Genomic DNA, 27110 nt, shown 5'->3' with positions numbered 1-27110 from the left:
GAAGCAGGCTCCCTGCTGAGCAAGCCCGATGTGGGGCTCCATCCTAGGACTCCAAGATCATGACCTGAGCTGAAGGCAGATGCCCAACTGATTGAGCCACCCAGGCGCCCCGAACACAGATTTTTAAAGGGCTGAGCAAAGCAGAGGGAACTGGTACCAAGCATTAGTGTTCTGAGGCTTCAATCCAGGAAGTTTCTCCTTGATGCTAGATGATTTGTGGGGATTTGTGCTGGGATGGAGAGGAGAGTCAAGGTGACTCCTGACAGTGTCAGCCTTGGCCTGAGAGTTCCAGGCCCATTTGATTCAGTGCTAGAAGAAGGCCAGACAGGGCTAAAACTAACCTCAGGAAAAAAAAATCTAAAAAAAGGGGATGCCTGGGTGGCTCAGTTGTTAAGCGTCTGCCTTCAGCTCAGGTGATGATCCCAGAGTCCTGGGATCGAGCCCCGCATTGGGCTCCCTGCTCGGCGGGAAGCCTGCTTCTCCCTCTCCCACTCCCCCTGCTCGTGTTCTCTCTCTCACTGTCTCTTTCTCTGTCAAATAAATAAATTTAAAAAATCAAAAATCAAAAACTAAAACTAACCTCAGCACAACAGAATGGAAAGCACTTGGATGTTGGAGCAGACATTCTAGTTCTACATACTGGTTGTATGATCTAAGACATGAAGTGTGTCTTCCCACCCCAGAGTTGCTATGAGAATTAGAGGAAGTACATTTATGGCTAAAAAACACGCTCTATCTTCTTTGGAGATATAATACAATTTAAATCCCAAGATCTTAAATGATAATTTGTGATTGGCTTTCTCTCTTTTCTCTTTCCTTTGAACACCTAATTCCTTCTCACGGTTTTCACACTGCCGTCACCATCTACCAGTTCCTAAATTACTGGTCCTAACTTCTCATCTACAGCTCCAAATGTTTGTGTGTATCTTCACTTGGCTCTCCTGCTCTCACTGAAAATTCTACTCGTCCAACATTGACAGCTTCATTCACATCTGTTAGTCTTTTCAAATTCCTCGTTTTAAGTCAAGGGTTTCGCATTCTTTCCACCTCCCAAGCTAGAAACCAGAGCGTTATCTGTGAGATTTATAGTATCAGTCAGGGTCCTGGCAGGACCTTGACGGTTTACTCCAGTGGAGCAACTGAGGAGAGTTTAATAAGGCCTCATTTACAACAGTGCAGGCAAGGTTAGGGGAAACCAATAAGGGACAGAGAGCATCTCATAGAAGGAACAGTGGGGCAAATGGGATGGAGGAAGAGCAGATTTTGGAGCCCAGGGAGAGTAGCTATAGTGGTAGGAGAAGCTGATACAGGCAGGAGGACATCAGGGAAATAAAGACCCCTACCTCATCCTTCATTTCTCTCTTCTCCTGTTGTCTTCTACTGGCTGAAACCAATGCTGGGGCAAGGGAGCCTGTTGATGCAGTCCATTGAAGGTCAGCCTCCTGGCTGGGGCACAGAGAAAGATGGAGGATGCATCTGGGCAGGGGACATCGAAAATATCTACCACACCTGCCATTTTGTATGCCCTATGGCCAATATGTTTCCAAACTTGTTTATTCATTTTTAATAATCAGAAGTAATCATTATGATGACGATCCTGGCACTCAGCATTAACTCATTTAATTTTCACAGTATGAGGTGAGGGCTATTATTATCTCAGATGAGAAAACTGAAGTTTAGAGATCAAGTTGACTAAAATCATACAATTATTAGGTGATAGAGTCTGAACTTGAGCCCCAGGGTGTCTGATCCTGTAACCCCATTGTGCTATATGCAGTATCTCTCCAGTCACCCTTTCCTTCCCATGTTCATGAACACTGCCTGGCCCAGGCCCTCCTGGGCATTCTTTAAGCCTGACTTAGCTCTCACTTTTACTGAGCCATGGCAAAATCCTCGAATCCAGTCTCTTTTCCCAACTGGAATAAAATCCCCAAGACCAGGGGTGGTTGTGCCTGATGTAATTTTTGTATCTCTCATACGTTTGGCCCGGGGCCACACACAGGCAGTGCTCAGGGCTACAAGGCTGAAGCCTCTATGCATCAAGACCAGACCTTAACCTTCACGGCTTAAGTATTCATCTGCATGGCGCTGCATGTGTGGACGTCTCGAAGACCCATTTGAAGCTCTGGCTAAACTTCTTGGTGTTCCTTCCCCCATCTCACCCTCCAAGTGCCATAGACTCAAGCTCAGATCCTCTAATGTCAGTTCCTTTTAAGGTCTGTGTGGCTTCAGGCATACCTCCTAGAGCTCCAATTTCCTCCTGTATACAGCTGAGATAATAAAATCTATTCTGCAACATTTACGACATTGATGTGTGGATTAAATAAGACAATGCACGGGAAAGTAAGCTACAAATCATTCTGCAAAAGCACAGGATCACTGATATCCTATTAAGGAAGTTCAGAGGCCCCTAAGTGGGTTCTGGGAGAGAAATCAGGTCATTGTACTGAAAAAGCTGTGTGCTAGGAGGGTGTTGTAAACGTGGAGATGGCTCTTGGGTAGACCGTATTTTAGATGTCACACTCTGAAACAAAACAATGGCTGGGAGAAGGATTGTGGCTTTATTTTGAAACTACCGTAGAGTACACCGCCCTTGTATCTGGGGGAAACCAACCACAAGCAGAGGCTTCCATGTGCATGACTCCAGTGACTTTACTGCTGCAGGTCCTGGAGAAACTGCAGGGACATCTTGAACTGCTGGAGCAGGAGTTTCTGGACAACAAGGAGATGCATCTGACTTTGAAGCAAGTTCACAGGCATGAATCCCCAGCTGTCGGTGACTTTGATCCAGAAAGGTCAGGGTTAAACTGTGTGAGGTGGAGGGGGCAGAGGCGACCTCCTTCAGGTGGGATTCTGAGGTGGCTGCCGGCCTAGTGATTGCACAGCCCCCCTGGTCTAGGGTCAGCAAAAACTCTGCCACCAGTGAACAGGTGTTACCCCATGCGACAAGCAGTGTGGAATCCCCGCTACATATGAAGTCCTGGGCTGGGCACTGACCCAGACGGAGTCCTGGAAATGAACAATTGTCTCCTGGAGGAGAGATTTTGTACTACCATCTTGTCCTTTGTTGGATGTCAGAATTGGTTCTGAGACTCAGAACAACACGAGAAAACTCTAGAAAGGCTCACACGCTAACCCCAGAGGGCCTTCTCTCCAAGATCCTCGTGTCCTGCCCTTCACCCCACTCCTGCCTCTGTTTCCCCTGCCTGGTTCTTCTGTCCCCTTCTCTCCCCCTCCCCTTTTCTTTCCCATCCACAGACAATTCCACTGGGGCAGTGGACCGAAGGACCCACAAATCCCTGTAAAGGGAAAATGTTAAAGCTTAAAGTCAAAATGACTTCTGAGTTAGTTCACATTAGAAACTTGGAAGCAAACTCACTGAAGTTTCCAACTGGCCATTATTTTATGGCCCTGCGCTCCTTTCTCCAGTCCAAATAATTTTAAGATGTATTCCAGGACTCAAGGCTAGGATTGTTTCCATTTAATTTCCTGGTACGAATTAAAAGAATCCATTTAGGAGGCTTAATCTTTGTGAGTGCAGCTCTTTCTATTCATAGCATTTTCACATGGAATCATTATTGAGGCCAGATTACTTTAATGGTTTATATTTTGGCCCTAGTGTCCTGAGGTATTTCCCCCCCGCCCAAAGGACAATTTTACTTTTTCAAAATGAATGAAATCTCTGTCTACCGTTATTTCCATACTGAGTAATTAGACAGCAAGGATGAGGTTTTAATATTGATTTTTCCCCCCAAAGGCTTATTTTGTTTTCTGGGAAAAGAAAGATCTCTACATATTTTCACTATTTAAAAACTAATAGAGTAAGGATATTTATTTTCCAAGGAATCCCACTTCTCTGGGCAGTCATTTTAAAGTCAGGCCTCGGTGCACAGTGAGACCAAAGTTATGCAACGCCATATTTATATCCTAGTTACACCCACAGTGTGCTGGACCCAGTATAAATCAAAAGAGTTTCAACTGCAATTATATCCCAGATACAGGAAAAGCTTTCAATACTGGGGCAAGGGAAAGACCCAGTCTCTCCCAAAACCTGAGTTAAAACCAGCTCAGAGCAAGCAAGGCTCCTCAGCTTGACACTGGTCCTCTTGTTCTTGCATGGGCATAACGTGGCAATGAACAGAACCCCATACAATTGTCCAGAACCTTCTAAGTGTTGAATCCAAAGGACATTGTAGATGGCTTTCTGCAGGGGAAAGAATTCTGCTGATTCGTTGACGAATTACTTGTTTAAGTCCACTATGTGCTCATATTACCTTTAAAAGGTAATATGCAAAAATAGTTGTTTTATTTCATGTAGCTTGTTTGTCAGAATGTAGTCTGATAGTCATTTCACACGCTAATACCAGAAGCCAAGAGGTCAAGGAATGGGGTTCTTTCTCCACCAATCCCTTCTCTCTGATATTATGAGCATACAATCTTGTCTTCTGCTTTATGGAAAAGATCACAAATTCCCTCAAAAATGTCTTTTCTGGGGCACCTGGCTGGCTCAGTCAGAAAAGCATGCGACTCTTGATCTCAGGGTTGTGAGTTCAAGGCCCACATTGGGTGTAGATATTACTAAAAAATAAATAAACTTAAAAAAAAAAGTCTTTCCCCCATCTCCAGATCTACATGTTTTCACCTCCTCTTTCTTCCTTCACTCACTTCCAACCCATCTGGCCACGGTCCTTGAGCCCATTTCTTCCCACCACCTTCAGGCCTTGCTCCACCATTTCACTTCCTTCCGATTTTCAGCCTCTCTTTGTCCCCTGCCTAGTTCTTGTCCACCTGCCAGATTAGAGCATATTTTCCTATATTTTACTTGACTCTCGATAGGGTTTTCCATGCTTAAATCTTTGTACCACTGCTTACTGAGTAGAGCAGCCTTTCCCACTGGATGGAAAAGCCTCTTTTATCCTATAAAAAAAAAAACTCTCCACGTGTAGATGGGTCTGGTTCAATTCCATCCCATTGAGTTACGTTTCTATTTCCACCTTAACCACACCGTTTTAAATGACTATAGTCTAGTGTACATTTTGAAATATTTCTTCTTTAAAAGTTGTTAGCTGTTCTTGCACCTTCTTCTTACCAATAAACTTTATAATCAGCTCACCAAATTTCCTTCATGAAATTCCACTAGAATTTTGTTTAGAATAGTGTTGAATTTCCAGATTAGTTAGAAAAGTTAAAAACCTTTGCAACGAGTATTCCCATCCAAGAGCATGTTTTCTTCATGTAGATTTCATGAATGTTTTGTTAGACTTATTCCTAGCTATTTTATAGGTTTTCTGAGCATTAGTAATAGACGTTTTCTGTAATTGATATACAGGAAATAAAGAAAAATCGTCTATTTAACTTGTGCTGGGTTACCTTACACAAGTTTGTTTTTAGTGTTCTTTGATTATCCATTGATTGTCTTAGTTTTTAGGTGTGACAGTCATAGCATTTGAAAATAACTCCCCCCCCCAAATATTTATACTTTATTTTTTCTTCCCTCCAATTCTTATATATCACATTTCTTTTTATTGATTTATTTCATTTGCTAGGTTTTCCAAAACAATGATAAATAATACTAGCAAAAGCAATCATTCTTGTCATGTTCTGAACAGTAAGGGAATTTTTTCCAAGTATGATTACTTGCTGTGGTTTCAAGTAGATAGCTTTATCAAGATTCTACTCCTAGTTTACTAGGATTAGATTTTTTTTTTAAATTTAGGAAAATGTTTAATCAAGTGGGATTTAGAAATCTATTTATTTCCTAAATCTATTAATATAGATTAATTAACCTATAATTAATTAATATTAACATATTATTAAACATCCTAATGTTTATAGAATGATTTGGGAAATTTTCCTTTTCTTTTTATGTTCCAACTTAAAGTCTTTCTAGAACTCATTCCTAATCCCACTTGGATTTGGTGCCTTTTGGGGGGTAGATTTTCGATAATCTTTTCTATTTTTCTCTGGTTATTCAGATTTTCTACCTCTTTTTGAGTAGATTTTAATAATTTATGTTTTCCTAGAAACTTGTTCATTTTATCTAGATTATAAACTGTGTTGGTATAAAGTTGTTCAGTCCCATTTGATTAAAAATTTTTCTTCTGTTATCTTCCCTTTCTCGTTCTTAATGCTTTTCAGTCAGACTTTCCACTGGTTTATTTTATAGATATTTTCAAAGAAAATGTTTTATTGATCAAATTCTTTCCAGTTCCATTTATTTCTCCTTTTGGGGGGTTTATCTTGTGGTTTTTTTCTATCTTCCTGTTTTGAATATTTAGCTTATTGATTTTGAACTTTTCCCTCTAGTAAATGCCTTTTAAGCTATAAATTTTCCTCAGAGTACTGTACTAGCTACATTACATTGGTTTTACATGTTGTTTTCTCATTTATTATTCAGTTGTAGAGTATCCCTATTCTCTATTTTTATTTCCTAGTAACCCAAGAGTTATAAGGATGAGTGTTAAAATTCCCAATTAGTTTTTTTGTTGTTGCTGTATTTTTGTTATTAATTTCCAGTGATCAAAGAATGTGGGTGGTATAATTTTAAGACTTCTTAAGAATATCTTTAGCTTCACAGGAAAATTGAGAGGAAGATACAGAGATTTCCCATATACTTCTGCCTGCACACATGCACAGCCTCTCCCATTATCAACATCCCCCACCAGAGTGGTACATTTGTTACAACTGATGAACCTACACAGATAAATCATAATTGTCCAAAGCCCAGAGTTTGCATTGGGGTTTACTGTTGGTGCTGTACATTCTATAGTTTGGACAAATGTATAGTGACTTGTACCCATCTTTATGGCATCATACAGAGAATTTTCACTGTCCTGAAAATCCTTTGTACTCCACCAATTCATCTTTCCCCCCACCCAGCCTCTGGCAATCGCTGATCTTTTTACTGTTCCTATAGTTCTGCCTTTTCCAGAATGTCACATAGTTAGAATCATGCAATATGTAGACTTTTCAGATTGAGCTTCTTCTACTTAGTAATATGTATTTAAGGTTCCTACATGTCTTTTCATGACTTGAAAACTCATTTTTTAGTGATGAGTAATATTCCATTGTCTAGATGTGCCACAGTTTATTTAGCCATTCACCTACTGAAGGACATCTCGGTTGCTACCAAGTTTTGAAAAGTATGACTATAGATGCTATAAACATCTGTGTGCAGGTTTTTTCGGGTCAACATAAATTTTCAGCTCCTTTGGGCAAATACCAAGGAGTCTGATTGCTGGATTGTATGGTAAAAATATGTTTAGTTTTGAAAGAAACTGTCAAACTGTCTTCCAAAGTGGCTGTACCATTTTGTATTCCCACCAGCAATGATTGAGAGTTCCTATTGCTCCACATCATTGCCAGTATTTGGCTGTTAGCATTCCAGATTTTGGCGATTCCACTAATGTATAGTGGTATCTCATTGTTGTTTAAATTTGCATTTCCCTTATGACATATGTTGCGGAGCATCTTTTCATAAGCTTATTTCCCATCTGTATATTTTCTTTGGTGAGGTGTCTATTAAAGTCTGTAGCACATTTTAAAATTGGGTTGTTTTCTTATTGTTGCATTTTAAGGGTTCTTTGTATATTTTGGATAACGATCCTTTATCAGCCCTTTGCCAATATTTTCTCTTGGTCTGTGTCTTGTCTTCTCATTTTCTTGGCAGAATGGAAGTTTTGTTTTGTTTTGTTTTTTAAAGATTTTATTTATTTATTTGACAGAGAGAGAGAGATAGCGAGAGCAGGAACACAATCAGGGAGAGTGGGAGAGGGAGAAGCAGGCTTCCCGCCGAGCAGGGAGCCCGATGTGGGGCTTGATCCCAGGAGCCTGGGATCATGACCTGAGCCGAAGGCAGACGCTTAACAACTGAACCACCCAGGCGCCCCTACCCCTAGAAGTTTTAATTTTAATGACATCTAGCTCATCAATTATTTCTTTCATGGATGGTGTCTTTGGTTTTGTATCTCAAAAGTCATCACCATATCCAAGATTATCTAGGTATTCTACTATGTTATCTTTTAGGAGTTTTACACTTTTGCATTTTACATTAGGTCTGTGATCCATTTTGAGTTCATTTTTATGAAGGGTATAAAGTATGTGTCTAGATTCATTTTTTTGCATGTGGATATTCAGTTGTTCTAGCACCATTTGTTGAAAAGACTATCTTTGCTCCATTGTATTGCCTTTGCTCTTTTGTCAAAGATCGAGTGACTATAATTATGTGGGTCTATTTCTGGGTTCTCTATTCTGTTCCACTGATCTATTTGTATAGTCTTTCACCAATACCACACACTGCCTTGATTACTGTACCTTTATAGTAGGTCTCAAAGTTGGGTAGTGTCAGTCTTTCAACTTTGTTCTTGTCCTTCAATATTATGTTGGCTATTCTGAGTCTTTTGTCTCTTCATATAAACTTCAGAATCATTTTGTCAGTATCCACAAAAGAACTACTTGGAATTTTGACAGGGGTTGCCTTTAATCTATAGATCGGATTGGGAAGAACTGACATCTTGACAATATTGAGTCTTCTTATCCACAAACATGGAATATCTCTGCATTTATTTAGTTCTTCGATTTCATTCATCAGAGTTTTATAGTTTTCCTTATATAGATCTTGTACATATTTTGTTAAATCTATACCTAAATATTTCATTTTTTTGATCTTAATGTAAATGGTTTTGTCTTTAATTTCAAATTTCACTTGCTGATGGTATATAGCTAAGTGATTCACTTTTGTAATATTAACCTTGTATCCTGCAACCTCACTATAATTGCTTATTTGTTCTAGTTTTTCTGTTAATTCTTTTGGATTTTCATATGTGAAAAAAGACACTTTTATTTCTTCCTTTCCAATCTGTATACCTTATATTTTCTTTTCTTGTCTTATTACATTAGGTAGGATTTCCAGCACAATGTTGAAAAGGAGTGGTGAGAGGGACATCCTTGCCTTTTTCCTGATCTTAGTGAGAAAGCAGTGGCACAATTTTTAATGTTTTGGAATTTGGTGAGATTTTTCTTTGTGGATTAATATGAGGTAAATTTTTGTAAATGTAATGGCTTTGAGGAAATTGGGTTCTTTTTGGGTAAAATATTTATATTTATGTATACACTTACACATATACACTTGTTTAAACATGTATACATATATGTACATATGCCTATAGATCAAGCTTGTTAATCAAATGATTCCCCAGATATTTCATGTCCTTCCTCTTTTCAATTGATATAAATCATTACTTCCATAGAATCACAGCTCTTAGAACTGTAAGGGACCTCAAAATAATTAGATCCAGATGAGCAGAGTATTGTTATCCCCATGTTATAGTTGAGACACTGGAGGTACAGTAAGATGAGGTGATTTTCCCAAGGATGCACAGCTAATGAATAACAAAATGAGGATTAGAGCCCAGGCCTTTGGAGTGAGACTATAAACAGGATGCATGTCAGGGCGGGTGTCCATTATCCTTCCTGTCTGAAGGCAAACCACATTAATAATATAGATCAATGCTATATTCATGAACTGTTGTTACTAATTAGACTGTTGACTGCATATCCAGTAAGATGCCTGTTTATGTCTATTAGAGAAGTGGAAGGTGAAATCTTCAAGTTGGAGATGCTACTTGAGGATGTTAAAGAGAAAATTAATAAGGGCAAATGTACTTCAGCCGTTTCTCTTCCTGTGAGTTCTCCAATCATCTCGGATGACTTGGCATCCACATCCTCTCCACCCTCAAATGAGGTAATACGGCAACCTACAGCCTAATTTCATGCCAGGAAAAATGTTTTTTTCTGCATTTATAGAATCCTAATGCATGAAATCATGAATTCTATTTTAATATTTCATGAAAATTTAATTTTCCAAAGTCCCATGAATCATATTATTTAAAATGGAACCAGCTTTTAAAAATTAGAAGCTATTTTAAGTGTTGGTTTTTGAAAGATCTTATTAGTTTAAGATGTAACAATGCAGTTTAAAGTGATGAACCACTGAAAAGCTATTTCTTCTGGATGAGGAGCAACATTTTTGTGGATTGTGCCTGGAAGAAATAATTTCTCTTAATAGTTTTGTATTCCCTCTTCTACATAAAGAATAACACACTCAGTGGGAGGAACTATTTCCCATGGGTCCACTTCTGCATTTTCCTTCTCTCAAGTTAAATTCTTTTGGATTGTCTACATATGCAAGATTAGGAATTCAATCACTACTGTCTTTCTGCACTTTTTGTTTTTGTAGTTTCAACTATCAGAACATTTCAGACTAAATTAAAATTCTGAGAAACTGAATCATCTGGATAATTGCCTTAACGTGACTCTTTCGTTTCAGACAGCACTTGAAGTCACAGCCTGTGGCTGACACTCAAAATCTGAATGGGTTTTTGTCACAGTTAGGAACAAGATGTTGAAAGTTATATAAGTGCTAGCCCTGCCAAAAAAGTGTGTTTGCTCCTTCAAAACACTTAACCTTTCCAGCAAAATTTCATTCATGGCCCAGCTTCCGAGTTAGGCCATTTATATAACTTTGACACACAGTCCCCCACCTCAGGCAGAATTCTTTGCTCGGACCTCTGTGTCCCCTCAGTCGTGTGTCTCACTTGTCCCTGTGCCTTTGTACCTATCTTTGTATCACCGACATCTGACTGAGCCCCTGATATAGCATGAATGCTCAGTGTGGTAACCTCTGAGCCCTTGTGAATTTAACAGTCCCGATGCTTCCCAAGCTGTGAACCAGAATTAGCTTCCTGGTGGTGTGAGGGAGCCCAGAGAGTGAGCCTAGCCTTCCGCCCAGCAGCTCTCTCAGATCTGGGTTTGCTTTTCTTTACTGGGTCCCAAGTTTACCAGCAACTATTCTGGAATAATAAGAACTCTAGAATTTTGTGATGAGAGGCCCTGAAAAGACAGTCTACTGCTAGGATCATTCATTCATTCAACAAATATTTATTGCCAAATGCTAGGCACTTTTCTAGGTATTGGGGTATAACATAAACAAAGCAGACAAGTCACCCGCCCTCAAGATGCTTACATATCTCTAAGGGATCCATACAATGGACAAATAAATAAGTGCAATGCACTTAACATAATACATTCCTGTGACTCTGGAGCTGAACTGCCTGGGTCTGAGCACTGGCTCTGTCACTCATCAGCTTTGTGACCTTGGGCAAGTTATGTAACCTCTCTGTGCCTCAGTTTCCTCTGTAAAATAAAGATAATAATACCTACCTAAGCTTCCAACTCCTCTACTGTGAAAAATCTTTGCAAACTGTAAAGCCCTGAGCCAACAGAACTATTATTGTTTACTTCTCATTATAATTTTGTCATTATCATTTTAGACCTGTGGATTTTTAATCCCAGCACTTGGCAATTAATTTGTAATGAAATAATCTCAAGTGTGGTCCCCAGACCAAGAACACTGACATCACCTGGCAGCTTGTTAGAAACTGTTATGATGTTGTTATGGTGTTAAGTGAGTTAATATGGGTAAAGTGCTTGAAATGGGGCCTGGCTCATAGTTAAGCACACTAGCTGGGTGTTAGCGTTTGTGATGATTCAGTAATGGCATGTGACCAAAAGTCACTCACTGTGGGAGGGCCGAGTCACTCGGGAGACTTGGTCAGGGAAGGTAAGATTTGAACTGAGTTGGAGGGAGGGGTAAGAAGGAGGAAGATAGGTGGAGAGTTGGGGAAACAGAGCTACCCTATGACCCAGCAATTGCACTACTGGGTATTTACCCCAAAGACACAGATGTAGTGAAAAGAAGGGCCATATGCACCCCAACGTTCATAGCAGCAATGTCCACATAGCCAAAATGTGGAAAGAGCCGAGATGCCCTTCAACAGATGAATGGATAAAGAAGATATGGTCCAGATATACAATGCAATATTACTCAGCCATCAGAAAGGATGAATACCCAACTTTTACATCAACATGGATGGGACTGGAGGAGATTATGCTAAGTGAAATAAGTCAAGCAGAGAAAGTCAATTATCATATGCTTCCACTTATTTGTGGAACATAAGGAATAGCATGGAGGACATTCGGAGAAGGAAGGGAAAAATGAAGGGGAGGGAATCGGAGGGGGAGACGAACCATGAGAGACTATGGACTTTGAGAAAGAATCTGAGGGTTTCAGAGGGAAGGGGGTGGGGGGATGGGCTAGTCCGGTGATGGGTATTAAGGAGGGCACGTATTGAATGGAGCACTCGGTGTTATATGCAAACAATGACTCGTGGAACACTACATCAAAAACTAATGATGTACTGTATGGTGACTAACATAACATAATAAAATTAAAAAAAAAAAAAAAAAGGAACTCCAGGCAGGATGTGATGGTGCCTAGGGGTGCAGTGGGGATGCTGAACTGATCTGAGTCTCCCCGTGGAACTGCAGTTCTAAAGGCAGTCCCTCTGTGCGGCTCCGTGGATTCCTAAGGAACACCAGGGCGTCCTTCGGGGCAGCGACAGGCCCCTTCCTACACAGCTATCGCTGCGGAGGGAGGGCTTGACCAGTTCTGAGAGGAGAAAGGGAGAGCGGCCACAAGATGTCCCCACCACACTCTACCTCAGGTTGCTCCTTCCCATCGTCCCAGGAAGGCTGCAATTAAATTCCCGATGACTCTTAGCCAAAGAATCCCCCAAAGTGGGGCTCCCACAGAGCTCAAGAACTGATTCTAAATTCAAACTGCCTAAAAAAACAAAAAAACAACAAACAAACAAAACCCCCAAACCCCCAAAACAATGATAACACAGACCAACCAGATCAAATGGCCATGAGGTTGTCCTCTGATCCCAGGGTCATGTCCAGCAGCCCAGCCCTGCTCGGTTCAGTTCCTTCTGTTGGATCTCTGACCATAACCAGTGTTGCTGAGTATGGCTCTGAACCTGGCATCATCGTGATCACCTGGCTCTGAGCTTAACTAACACCGTGGATGTCAGTGCTGGTGACAGCTGCTGGTGTTGCTAATGTTTCCCACTCTCAGCGCTCGGGAGACACTTGCCTGGCGTACCTGTTCTAGATCAGGGCTTCTCCAGCCACAGTGCACCTAGAAATCCTGTGCAAATCTTACTGCACATAGGCTTTGATTCGGTGGGTCTGAGGTGAGCCTGCGTTTCGAACAAGCTCCCAGGTGACGCCAGTGTTGCTGGTCTGGGGACCACACCTTGAGATTATTTCATTACCAATGAGCTGGAAGTACTGGGATTAAAAACCCCTGGTCTAAGGGGGGGGGTGGCTGGGTGGTGGACATGGGGGAGGGTGTGTGCTGTGGCGAGCGCTGTGAATTGTGTGGGACTGACGAGTCACAGACCTGTACCCCTGAAACAAGTAATACATTATACGTTAATTTTAAAAAATGAGAAAAAAAAACCAAACCCTTGGTCTAAAAGGATAGTGACAAAATTATAATGTTGGTTCAGAGCTCACAGTTTGCAAAGACTTGGCAGAAGAACAGTTGGAAGCTTAGGAAGGTGAGGAGACTTAGGAAGGTGAGGACAAACGTTAGGGGACACTGGATCCCAGGCCTCCCAGTTCAGGTGGAGGGCACCTGCCTACATTCTGCTCACGTAAATCTACCTTATATGTGAAGTGCAGGGTACCTCTGTACCCCTAAAAGTGAGAAGTCATCAAAGAAAACACAGGGGCAAAGCCTTTTTTTAAATTATAAAAACAATTTATGCTTATTGCAAAACAAATCAGAAGACAGAAGTATAAAGAAGAACATTTCACAGAGAGAAAAATCATAGCTAATATGTTAGCGTGAATCTGTCGAGTCTTTTTTCTTCTCCACAGACACATACACATTTTTGAAAAACTGGGATCATGCTATATATATTGTTTTATGATGCTTTTTCTCTTTTAACATTCTATCGTGGGCATTTCAACAATCATGTAGAATAAACCTATGGCTTCATTTTTAAGGACTGCATTGTATTTCATTATACCAATTCATTTAACCAATCCCTTGTTGATGGACATTTGGTTTTTTCCAGTTCTTTGATATTACAAACACTGCTTTGGTGACATCATTTTATATGCAAGCTTTGGGCCATACTCGATTATTTCCTTAGACTAAAAATGTTAATGGTTCAAGAGGCAAGAGGCAAGAAAATTCTGATAAACTGGCGCTTAGCAAGGTGGTGTCATGGCCCAGCTGTGCATCAGAAAGGAGCCGTGTCCCCACCCCACCCCCAAGCCCACCCTGGGGATTTTTTTTTCTTTCCAACCTTCACCAAAGTGGTAAGTGAAACTGGTATCTCATTGTTTTCATCTGTATTTCTTGGACTGTTTGTGAAATTTAACTCATTTTCGTATGTTTCTCGGCCATTGCCACCTCCTCTTTGACATCATTAACATTTTAACTAATATTTGCAAAACCGACACCGAAGCCACTTTTTTTGAAAGGCAGACAAGTTGGACAATATTAAGAACAAATAACGCGCCATATTGAGATTTTTATTATACAAAGGGCTCTGACAGGTGACCAAAGGAGCAGGAAAATTGTGGTTAAGAACACAAGCAGAAGGGGAAAGGTTCAAATGCCAGGTCTGCCACTTACTCTCTGTGACCTTGCCAAGTTGCTGCAATTCTCTGAGCCTCAGGATGCCAGGAGGGCGAGAAGGAACCAAGCAGGTTGTATGAGGAGGACCTGGCACAATGAGCAGGCCACAAATGGTTGTTGTTAGTAAGGAAACACCGAAAATCTCCAAAAAAGTAATGGACAAAGGAGATGAACTGAAAGTCACAAGTAGGAAACACAGCCAATAAATAAGCACATGGCGAAATGTTTATCTCCTTTAATAACAGAGGCAATTAACACAAGGTGCCACCTCCCCGCTTTTTAAGTGAACAAAAATATTTCCGAGGATAATACCTGATGCAGCGGAAGGCGGGGTCAAACTGAGCTGCCCACATTGTTGGTGGCTGTGTCATCTTATAACGTTTGTGGAAAGCAATTTGGCAACAGGTATCATCACGCAAACATGTTCACGACCTTTGACCTAGACATTTCCTAAGGAAGTAATTCAAAATATGGAAAAAGCGATCTGTACAAGGACGTTTGTGCGAGCATTGTTTATAATGGGGAGAAGAGCACGTTTTCTGTTTACAGAAAGGGTAAAAACCATAGTAGAAAATACACTCTGGGTGGTGTCAGGCGTTTCCGTGAAGTAGTGTAATTTTTCTGTGTTAAAAAGGGACATATAAACAATAATTTCAGCCTCTAAATAGTCCTAAAGCCTGTTTTAATTCATAGTTGAATGCATTTCTTGGGAAAAGCTTGTAGAGCTCTACGAAGAGTGGTCAGATTGAGGGATTTAAACATTATCTTCCTAAATCTGTTCATCCTCCGGTGGAGCCTGGGGAAATTGGAAACTAAGGAAAGAAAAAAGGGGGAAAGTATTCTCTCATCTGTAAACTAGATTTTTAAATGTCTGGAGGAGGAGAGAGGCCAAGCCAGCATTGAAACCTTCTCTCTTTAAGCCCCAGGCCATCACAGCACGGACCCCGCGGAGCGAGAAATCAGAGCAAAGGAGTCCCAAAGCGGTGAGTTCAGCTGCCTGTGTGTGAGCAGCGGCGGGATGAGTCACTTCCTCGCTCACAGCCACATCTGTGTGTGCTTTGTGGCGCAGGAGAACCCCATCAACACCTCGGGAAGGCAGGACCACGCAGAGATGACCAGTCCAAGCTGTGCCTTTTGCCATGGGGTCCTTGAATGGTGAGGGCTTCTTGCTGCTAAATCCCCAGGGCAGGTGGGAACCAGTGCGGGGATAATAGCTCCAGGGAGAGTGGGCGTCAGCTTAAGCGAACAGGTGCCAGAAGCCGCTGGCCAAGTTACAGATCGCAGATCGCAGGGCTGGGCATGTCCCGCCTCCGTCCCGATTCACAAATCCCTCTCACGGTGGCTCTTGAGCGGGGTGAGCATCAGAGTCATCGGGAAGATTGTTAAATAATGCACACGCCTCACCCTCACCTACTGTGTCAGCCTCACCGGGGCTGGAGCCCTGGTAGGAATACTTCTTTTAAATCTGCTCAAGTGATTCTCAGAAGTCCCCTTGGTTAAGAATCATGGCTACAGCCCACGAAGGGTGGTTTGTCCTGTAGGCTCCGTCAGAACATTACCCAGACGGGAGGTGGTCGTGCACCATTCACAGAGCAGCTTCTTGTGATGAGTGAAAATCTGCCCCTTCCCTCCCTCTGTCCCCAGTCCCACTGGAAATAAACCCAATCCCACCTCTCGGGGTTCACTTCTCCCCGTTCTTGGGCAAGAAATCTTCCAGAGGTTAAGAAGCTGTAAACTGTGTCAAGAAAGCATCGATGCAAAATCCTAAGGAGAAATCCTTAATGTTCTTGAAACTTTCTTTGGATCAACTGTTAGCCCATGTGGATTCAGAATCATTTATTTGAAGCTTCTGTCTGTTAGTGAGAGGCACCACCTCCATGCTCTGGAGGCACCGTGGATGCGGGCCAAAGCTGGGCTAATTTACCTTGGAAAGGTCAAGAGTCAAGGAAGGAGGAGCTGTTTAGCAACCATTATTACATGTCCATAATGGGCTCTAATAGAAGCAGATGACAAGATCTGAAGCTCGAAAGGATTCCACCCCGGGAACTTGTCCTAAGTGTTCTATTGAGTGTCCGCCCCCTAAAAAGTGCATGGTGTTTGTGCTGAAAATGACCATGTGTTATCTGGTGTGGACCATTACTTTAAACCAACATGCCAGTCATTGGCTTTGACTCTCCTTTAAATATAAGGGGCAATAATGATGCCTACTCCCTGAGTCACCCCAGGCCCACTATTTTTATTTATTGAATGAAACCTCAGTTTTGGAATTTTAAAAATTGTATTAAGTATAATAAAAATAGTTTGACATTTAAAAAACATTTTGATAAAGCATTCGAGGTATTAAATACTTCTCTTCCAAATCCCTAGTCTAGACCCTACAGAGACTCTTAAGTATCAAGTCAGGGACTGGTGTTCCAGACTAAATTTTCTCTTTTATGACGGACAAGAGGGAAGGAAAAGCACAGCCAAGTGTGAAATCAGATCTAACAATGAATGTACCACTGGGGTGTGAAGTAGAGATACACATGATTTATAAATTGAAATCTTGGTAAACTACATAATACCTGAGGGATTAATTGAACAAAGGGCTACATATACTCTTTACTTTTCTAGAAGATTAGATATCTCTCAGATGGGACATGTGCTTTATGAGTTTGCTGATGTTTGAGGGATATTTATATATATGCAGATAAATGATATATGCTACAGATAAAATGCATATCCCTTTGTGCTATGTCTGATGCAGGATTTTGTATTTAAGAGTACGCTTCAGCTACTTTGTCTTCTTGGAAAACTGTCTTCTCAAGTAGAATTGCCCTTAGCTTTTATGTTTGGCAAGAAGATTTTAGTGCACAAAGAAGTTTAAAAGAGGCAGAAAAAGAAAGTCATGTGTGGGACTGAACTCCCTTGAAAGAGATCCAAGTTTTCCACTTTGGAGAGCAGATGTTCAAATGCCCCAAAGGTGGAAGGAGGAGACAGAAAATGAGGTGTTAGAAAATATGTGAGTCAGGAGGAAAGCATGTTTTTCCAAGGGGAGGGGAAGGGCCCAGCTTCTCAGCCCCCAGCCCCAACAACTCCAAGCACAGCGCCTGTCTCCATGGCAGCCAGCAGGCCTGGGCAAGGTTGGGGGTGCTGCATTCACCAAGCAAAGTCTGGAGCTTGTCCCCCCTTCCCTGCCCCCCCGGCCTCCCCTCCCCATCCCTCCCTCCAGGGGAATCAGTCTCTTTCCTCTTACCAGCTATGTCCGGGACATCAAGGGCACAGTGCCTTCCACACTAAGAATGAGCAATTTTCCTGGAGGGCTATTACTGTATCTCAGGGGCGTGTGAGGGCTTTATTAAGAATTGTGATTAATTAGAATTTTTCAGAAGGAGTTAGAATTTCTGTGAAGAAGGGAGGCTGAAGCAACAGACAGGTCAGAGAAAGTGTCCTGGTAGACAACTGGAAGGTATCTTTCTGATGCCCCCTGGTGGCCTTGTACAGCTAAAATTAACCCAATGTGCTCCCACCGCTTTGGGAACAAAGCGCCCCATACACACTGGACAAAATCCAGCTTGCTGGGCGTTCTGGACACACTCAGCTTGCACTTGTGGAGCCAAAGCCACATGACCTAGCACTGACATGGAGCACAGCTTCTTCCCCTGGTAAGAGTTGATTTTGAGACACGAATATGAAGAAAACCCCAAATCTTAAAATTCCGTATTTCAAATTTCTATATTGCATATGTGTGCATGGTGATTAGGTATCATCCTCTGGGAAACAAAACAGATTTGCTTTTTAACATTTAGTATACATATTCTTACCAGGCCAAGCGGTGCTGGGTGCGGTTTCTTATAGGAAGGCTCTCAAAAGGGCGGGCAGCTCTGTGTTGAGGACAAGACGCCACTCCTGTATCGTCCCAGGCCCTGATCTAAGAAATTTAACATTTCAGTTTTACCGGTACGCTCACAATCTCCAGGAGAAGTGGGCTAAAAGTTTATGGGATCTTATGCACCTTTTTCAGGAAGGAGAACATGGAGAAAAAAGGGCACAGAAACACCAACTGCGGAAGGTGTCCCCCTGCCATTCAAAAAAAGGCACAGCACGCAGGTTTGATTCTCAGTAAGTTGAGGGGCCCGGGGCTGTGGTCCGTCTCCATGGGTCTGCTCCCTGCAGGCAGCCCATCTGCCACACCAAACAGCTTTACCTAGACGAGGGTGTGGCCTATTGTATTTTTTTTTTTGCAATATGTAAAAAATTAAAAATGGAATAGATTCAAATGGATCAAATGTGGCCAGACAGGGTGAAAGTGCCCACCTGTGTTTGTGCAGGAGTCCCGGGACTCCATGCACTCAGTTGTGAGGTGGCCTCCACTCTGGGTGTCATCCTTCCAGCATGACCCAAAATCCCCACCTGGTGAGCTTCCTGGCCATGGGAGACTTGCTGCCGACTTGTCCATGCACATTTCACAGAAGCAAAGAAAATTGCTTCTCCTGGGAGGAGACTGGGAGAGCACGCAGGGCATGGAATTCAATGATTTTTAGTCAGAGGAGTTTTCCTCCAAAGGTAGTTTAAGCAGAAAAACATCCCGTGGCAGAACCACCCTGGTTGAGGAAGAGGTGAGGCCAAGGCTTGCCTGTTCAGGCAGCTCCTGAGCATGAGAGTCCCCACCCGAGTCTGGTCTACCCTGTTTATACACGAGAACCGGGGCCGGAGACCTAACGAGGCTTGTTTACGCTCATACAAGCTGTGGGCCAAGAGCCTTTCCTTTGACCCAGTGTTCTTTCTGTTCTGTCATGTGTAGTTCTACTTCTTCTCCGTAGACGATTCATTTTCTTCTTCTTTTTTAAAGATTTTATTTATTTGAGAGAGAGAGAGAGAGAGAACGAGCAGGGGGAGCAGCGGGGGCAGAGGGAGAATCAGACTCCCCGCTGAGCAGGGAGCCCGATGCGGGACTCGATCCCAGGACCCGGGGATCATGACCTGAGCCGAAGGCAGATGCTTAACCGACTGAGTCACCCAGGCTCCCCAAAGATTCATTTTCTCATAGTCATAGTAACGTTTCATCAATTGAATACCCACAACACCAGATGCCGTACCAGGACAGGCTTTCCAACTGTGGTCAGAAGGCTCTGGGGGTCCCTGAGACCCTTCTGGGGGGCTGTGAGACCCTCTCTTTCGCAGCTACATATCCGTGCAAGGCCAATACTGCAACTGACTGAATGCAGGTGCAGCCATCGAATCCAGCTGCCTTCTAGTAAGCCAGGTATTCAAGACACTTGCCAAAACATAAAATACTGCCACTCTTCTAATGCCTTTCATTTTTTTTTTTTTAAGGTTTTATTTATTTGACAGAGAGAAAGACAGCCAGAGAGGGAACACAAGCAGAGGGAGTGGGAGAGGGAGAAGCAGGCTTCCCGCAGGAGCCTGACACGGGGCTTGATCCCAGGACCCCGGGATCATGACCTGAGCCAAAGGCAGATGCTTAATGACTGAGCCACCCAGGCGCCCCATGCCTTTCATTTTTAAAAATAGCTTTTTTGCATTAAAAACCTGTTATTGTGGGGCGCCTGGGTGACTCAGTGAGTTGAGGGTTGGACTCTTGGTTTCAGCTCAGATCATGATCTCGGGGTCATGGGATGAAGCCCAGCATTGGGCCCTGTGCTCAGCACGGAGTCTGCTTGTCCCTCTCCCTCACCCTCTGCCCCTCCCCACTCTGCGAGCTCATGCACGCATGCTCTTTCTCTCTCTCTTAAATAAATGAATACAATTTTTAAAAAAACATTTTAAAAAGCCCGGGTGCCTGCGTGGCTCAGTCGGTTAAGCATCTGCCTTCAGCTCAGGTCATGATCTCAGGGTTCTGGGATCGAGTCCCGCGTCGGGATCCCTGCTCAGAAGGAAGTCTACTTCTCCCTCTCCCTCCCCTTCCGCTCCCCTTGTGCTCCCTCTCTGTCAATTAAATAAATAAAATCTTAAAAAAAATTTTTTTAAAAACCCTTATTTTATCAGCATAAAATGAATTTACTGTTGGTTTTAAATGACATAATAAAATATTTTTAAATGTTTCAGTTTAAAATTCTATTTAAAAAAAGCCTTACGACTTTCCTTTCAGTCTTGGGAAGATCTGAATGATTCTGCACAAGCAAAAATGACTTTAAATTTATAATAGATCCCTCTCTACCAGTCCATCTTCAACCGACTGAATGTCATATAATAGCTCTTCTCCAATGCAGGGTGAGATTTTTCACCACAGGTACAAAAAATGGCATATATTATGATACAGGATAGATAAAAACTATAATAAGTAAAGCTCTTTAGGGTTCTCAATTTTAAGAGTGTAAAAGGGTTCTGACATAAAAAATTTGAGAACTGCTGACATAGTGCATAATATTTAGCTATCCTTAAATCCCTGTAAGTAGGAATTATTATCTTCATTTTACAGATAAGGAAATGGAGGCTCAGAGAAATTCAGTAACTTGCCAAAGAGCTGGTGTATTTCTACTGCTGTATAGTGAAGTATCCCAAAATATAATGGTTCAAAACAACAAACATTTTCTTTTTTTTTTTTTTTAAAGATTTTATTGATTTATTTGACAGAGAGAGACACAGCGAGAGAGGGAACACAAGCAGGGGGGGTGGGACAGGGAGAAGGAGAAGCAGGCTTCCCGCCGAACAGGGAGCCCGATGCGGGGCTCGATCCCAGGACCCTGGGATCATGACCTGAGCCGAAGGCAGACGCTTAACGACTGAGCCACCCAGGCGCCCCAACAAACATTTTCTATCTCAGAATTTCTATGGGTCAGGTGTTTGGGAGCAGCTTAGCTGAGTGATTCAGCTCCAGTTCTCTGATGAGGTTGTAGTCAGATGCTGGCCAACACCACCATCAGCTGAAGGCCTGACCGGGACTGGAGAATCTGCCTCTATGATGGTTCACTCACATGGCCATTGGGAGGAGGTTTTAGTTCCTCACTGTGTGGGCCTCTCCAATAGGCTGTTTGAGTGTCATTATGACATGGCAGCCAAGTGATCCAAGAGAAAGACCAACATGGAAGCTTCAGTGTCTTTTATGACCTAGTTTTGGAAGTGATACATCATCATTATCACTTTATTTGTGACAGCAAGTCACTAAATCCAGCCCACACTCAAGGAGAGAAGAATTAGGCTCTACCTTCTGAAGAACATATCAAAGAATTTGTGGACATATTTTTAACCATCACTGCTAACTAATGGCAGGCCCAGACTTCAAACTCAGGTCTATCTGAACCTCATGCTCCATCCACCATACAGCCTTCCCAGGGAATGCCTTCAATCCTTTATTGCAATTTCCTTGAGTTATGGATTGAGAAGGAATTCAATGACTTTTTTTTTCAAGATTTTATTTATTTATTTGACAGAGAGAGAGAGAGCGAGAGCAGTAACACAAGCAGGGGGAATGGGAGAGGGAGAAGCAGGCTTCTTGCCGAGCAGGGAGCCCGATGTGGAGCTCGATCCCAGGACCCCGGGATCATGACCTGAGCCGAAGGCAGACGCTTAACGACTGAGCCACCCAGGCGCCCTCAATGACTATTTTTTTAAAGATTTTATTTATTCATTTATTTGAGAGAGAGAGAGAGTGCATGCACGAGTGGGAGGAAAGGAGCAGAGGGGAGGGAGAGAATCTCCAGCACACTCCACACTGAGCACGGAGCCCGACTCAGGGAGCTCAATCTCTTGACCCCGAGATCACAACCTGAGCCAAAACCAAGAGTCAGACGCTCCACCAACGGAGCCACCCAGGCGCCCCTCAATGACTACTGATGAGATATGGAAAAGAAAAAACATCCCTAGAGCTCACCCCATTGTGACTTACTCTTTGAAAGATAATGTTACAGGGGCGCCTGGGTGGCTCAGTCGTTAAGTGTCTGCCTTCGGCTCAGGTCATGATCCCAGGGTGCTGGGATCGAGCCCCGCATCGGGCTCCCTGCTCGGCGGGAAGCCTGCTTCTCCCTCTCCCACTCCGCCTGCTTGTGTTCCCTCTCCCGCTGTCTCTCTCTCTCTCTCTCTCTCAAAAAATAATAAAAATCTTTAAAAAAAAAAAAAAAAAGAAAGAAAGAAAGAAAGAAAGTGTTACAAATGAGCATAATCACCAGAGTAGCAAGGCAGGTAGCGTCGGCAGAGTCTTTGTCCCCTGGTCTCACTTCTCCTGGAGCCGAGATGTGCTCACTTGTCTGGCCCAGGCTCTCACACTCTAGCCTTACCTGGAGGGCTCCATCGCCCACAGCCTGCCAGGTCCTAGACCTGCACTAGACACACACGCTCTCTACTACTAGCCCCTCTGTGGCACAGATAACGGCAAAACTATAATTCAGTTTCCCATATCGGCTTATGGAATTGATGTAGAGAAAAACCATCTTTCCAACTGTCTGGGTGACAAAACACAAGCTCTTGGCCACAACAGGGTCTGAGAAAAGAATGAGGGTGTATCAGGGCAAATCTGGAAAAACATCGATCTTGCATTTGTAATTGGTTCAGTGGGCCACGTTCTCACGGACCCATCCATTCAGCAGACCTTCCCTAAGCACCTCCATGTGCGAGTAAATTCTTGAGGTTTTCCTATCAGATCTGCTACTTATCAAAACATTTCTCATTTGTCATACGGGGATTCCAAATGTCATTCCGAGGCTGGCAACTCCCCTTGGGAACACAACTGGGGAAGTGGACGCTTTGGTGCCGACTGGTTAGAGCTGCCACACTTTATGACTCTAGTGAAGAAACTCACACTTCCTTTGTCTAACTCGGGCTTTTCCAGGTTCTGCTGCAGGCCCCAGCTGCTCTTCTGCTTCTGGGACTGGATTGCAGAATAACAAATGTGAGAACTGTGGCACTAAGAGTCATAATTCCCGAAGAGTCTGTGGCAAAGAGCCACTTGAAGGTGAGCGTGACGCGGGGCCCTTGCACGGAAGGCGTAAGTGGGGACAGCTGCTGTCCGCGGCAATGAGTTGTATTTTTCATCTTTTCTTTTTAGAATTTCATTACAGATACAACATGCCGGGACAGAATTACTTAAATCCTAACGAAAGAAGTGCCTTTGTCAAACTCTACTTTTTAAACGAAAATAAAAATTCTTCACCTTGTAAGTACATCTGCTGCACGATCTCATCTTTGTAAGCAGGCTGGTCTCCCAGGCGTGCGGGACCCACATCACACCGGCCACTGTTTCCCTTCGTGGGGGGGGGGGGGCCCTGCCCTCTCCAGCCTGCTGCCTGGCTCTCCAGTACTCACCTGAGGCCCCCCGCATCCTGGATGGCCAGAGGCTGGGCTGGGGCTGGGAGATAGGAAATCCTAGCAATAAAGGACTCCGAAAGTTATTAAGTGCTAACTCAGTGTAGGTTGATAACAAATAATATTTGCTACACAAATGACCAACTGAAGAGTCACCACTAGTATTGCTATCATTCAGGAGTGGTGAAAGCTTTAAATATGTCCCTACTAAAAGTCGGCATGTAAAGAAACAGACTATTTTTATACTCCTTAAACATGCTAATTTCAATGCAAAATTTTGCTGTCTTTGGAAAAAATTAAAAGCCCACAAACATTTATTTATAAAGATGAATAAGACAAGGCTCCTCCCTCCCCAAGGAGTTCACCATTTATTGAAAGGAACTCGTATCCAAATAAGGGACGTTCGTGGCAAAATGCGGTGCTAGAATTAACAAAGTCAGAGTGTGCTGAGGGAACAAAAGGGAGGGAAGGAAATACTCTGTGCTTTGCTTCTGACCCACAGCCATATCTGGTTCTCTGACATCCTCTCCTTGTGGGAAAGTTCATACCTCCGGCACTTATCTGTGGACAGGGCATCAGGGAGACTGTTTATCTTTCACAATTGCCAATTTCCAAGATGAAGGAATGCCATTTCCCAGATTGAACTCAGCTGTGCGTCCCCTATGCACCCCCCCCCCTCAGCTGCCAAATCCTTCACGTGCATGTATTCTCTCGAGATGACAGCCACTAAAACTCTGCAGAAGCAACAGAGCAGATTTCTTTACTATCTCTTTGGCCTTTGGGTCTACAGTCCGTGAGACTTGTCATTCCAATATATGAGGGAATGAGGGATCAACTGAGTCATCTGAAGTGTGACTTTGAGCTGCATTAGTAAATATATAGTGGCCAAGAAGGTAGAAGTCATAAGGAGGCATTGCTCAGTGTTGAAAAGAACCTTCCAGAAATTGGAATGCAGTGGGTTGTTGTGGGAGGTCCTGAGCCCCATCTGTAGAGATGTCTCTACAGATCCCATCCGGAGACAATGTACTTTGTCAGGATGTTGCAAACCTGTAGACCAGACTAGAACTGGACAAGATGACCCTATGATCCTTCCCAACTCTGAGCTTCTATGTTTCAAATAAAATCCAGACTTATATTTGGAGACTAGCAAAAGATTAGGACTGAACTCTTTAGTACCTCTGCTCATCACGACTTAAGTTCGGGTGGTCAACATGACTAATTTGGACTTCCTGGCTTCTGCTCTGCCTTCCATGTCTGAGGGACAATGTCTTCCAGTTCCCTTGTCAAATGGGACCCTCCTGAGGGGGAATGAAGCCTAGTTACGAGAGATTGGTGAATAAGACAGGAGACCAGGGAAGGACAACCAGCAACAGAGAAGGCATATTTATTGGCCATCGACTCTCCTCTCTTCCTTTCCCTGGCTTTCTTCTTGTCTTCTGTGGTGTCTTTCCTATGTTTATCTTCTTTTCTGTTTAGTCTCTATTTTCTGGAATTGTCTTAGTCATGTAATTTAGTTTCTGACTCCTAGAAACCTTGCTCATGGGTTTGGAGAAGACTTCAATCCCCGTCAAAGGGATTATCTATACCTCCACTTGTCAGATGAAGTAGTTGAGTCCACAGAAGTTGGACAGCATGCTCAGATGTCACACAGCTAGCACCCAGCGAACCTAAACCTAGACTCCTGGTCTTGTGGCTACTGATAAAACTCCCTTTAAAAGTTGAATTTCTTAAAATAAATAAGTTGAATTTCTTTTCCTGAATTCAGAATACTTGATAGAAAGTTCTTTGTTTTCTATGTTCCCTAATTTTCTTACTTCTTAAAATTTCATGAAATATTTCCTTCATATAGAAAAGTTCGGGAAATGATACCCATATATCCACCATTTGGGGATCATTTGTAATGCTCTGAATTTAATCATAGCTAACATTTTTCAGCTTGTTCAAAACCAGAATGGATCTGTTCCCAGACATCGAATCCAAAATCCTCTCATGATGAACATGGGCCCATACCAGGAAAGTAAGTATTATTTTATTATTAGTAACAACAAAAATGACTACCAATCAGTTGGGTACATACAATGTGCTTAGTGCATGAAATTACTGGCCCAAGATCACCTAGATCATAAGTAGTAAAGCCAAGATTCAAACCAAAGTATGGCTGGTACTTCAAACATTCATTTATTCTTCAACAAGTATTTGAGTGTTAATAGCAGCCTCTTGTGCCGGGTTCTGAGGACACAGTGAAAAATTAAACTACTGTCCCTGCCCTCATGGAAGTTACTTTTTTGGTAGAAGAGCCAGTCTTTGTAAGTGCCAAAAAGGGGGTGTACTGAGTGCCATTACTTAATTTGGAGGTTCAGGGAAGCTGAACACCAAAGGATAAGTGTGAATCAACTAGCAAGGGGATGTAGAGGTAAGAGTGAAGACATTCCAGTCTAAGAGAGCTTGCTGGAATGGGAAGGCCCCTTGGCAAGTTCTGGATCAGTGTAGTACGCATGGCTGTGGGCCATGATGGGGCTGGTGAGGGGAAGCTGGTGGGATGGGTAGGGCCAGACCATGCAAGGGCTTGTCGGCTATAGGAAGGATTTCAGACTCTTGAGTATAATAAGCCAATGAAGGTGTTTGTAAAGTTTCCTAGTGTTTTAAAAGATCATTCTAACTACCAAAGGAGTGGGAATGGAGTAGAGGAGTAAAGGATTGGAGCACAAAGGCCAAGTAAGAGGCTGGTGCAATATTCCAGGTGAAATGATGGTAGCTTGGCCAAGGGTGGTAGAGAAGGAAAGAGAGAGGTCTAGTATTCAAGAGCTCTCTAGGAGGCAGAATCAATAGTGTAGCAGAGTGGTTAATAGTTCAGGCTCTGCACTCACTCACTCAGTCTGAACTCACTAGCTCCTACGATAATGCAGTGCAGTGTTTAAGAATGTGGCCTCTGGCGAGGTCTTGGGTTTGCATCTTGGTTCTGTGTCCTTGAGCTGGTTGCCTGACCTCTCTGTGCCTCCCTTTCCCCACCATTATTTCCCCATTATTCCCCAAACGGGAATCATAATAGTGCCAAACTCATTGAGGATTGGGTCAATACATATAAAGCACTTGGAAAGGTACCTGGCATTCAGCAAGTGATGGCTATTATTGTTGATCATGGTGACCGATTGGAGGTAGGGAGACAGAGGACTCTGAAGCCCACGCCCTTTCCACTGCACCACACTGCCCTGCTCTGCCTGGAGTTTTTCATTCGCTAGGGGCTCCTTATGCTCATGTTCTCTGATGCTCTCAACTGGACGATAGATCCAATGTGTTAAACTAACCTGTGGAACCA

General features: G+C 42.9%; 2 protein-coding genes across 2 annotated transcripts in view; one reads left to right on the top strand and one right to left on the bottom strand.

Moving 5' to 3' along the window:
* GPSM2 (G protein signaling modulator 2) overlaps nt 1–14901 on the bottom strand; it is a 99201-nt gene extending 84300 nt beyond the window's left edge. Inside the window, exon 1 of the mRNA XM_021690244.1 lies at nt 14867–14901. The gene's annotated coding sequence lies outside the window, so the exon portion shown is untranslated. The remainder of the gene's footprint in view (nt 1–14866) is intronic.
* The window catches only part of AKNAD1 (AKNA domain containing 1), a 35461-nt gene that overhangs the window by 6508 nt on the left and 1843 nt on the right, over nt 1–27110 (top strand). Inside the window, exons 5-12 of the mRNA XM_021690293.1 lie at nt 2665–2795; nt 9586–9742; nt 12620–12790; nt 15624–15709; nt 18558–18655; nt 23322–23444; nt 23538–23645; nt 25730–25811. Of these exons, the coding sequence (XP_021545968.1) occupies nt 2665–2795; nt 9586–9742; nt 12620–12790; nt 15624–15709; nt 18558–18655; nt 23322–23444; nt 23538–23645; nt 25730–25811 (956 nt within the window). The remainder of the gene's footprint in view (nt 1–2664; nt 2796–9585; nt 9743–12619; nt 12791–15623; nt 15710–18557; nt 18656–23321; nt 23445–23537; nt 23646–25729; nt 25812–27110) is intronic.

Source organism: Neomonachus schauinslandi, chromosome 4 (genome assembly GCF_002201575.2).
Source record: "Neomonachus schauinslandi chromosome 4, ASM220157v2, whole genome shotgun sequence".
NCBI lineage: Eukaryota > Metazoa > Chordata > Mammalia > Carnivora > Phocidae > Neomonachus > Neomonachus schauinslandi.
The sequence above is the reverse complement of the archived record's forward strand: the minus strand, read 5'-3'. Positions and strand labels throughout refer to the sequence as shown.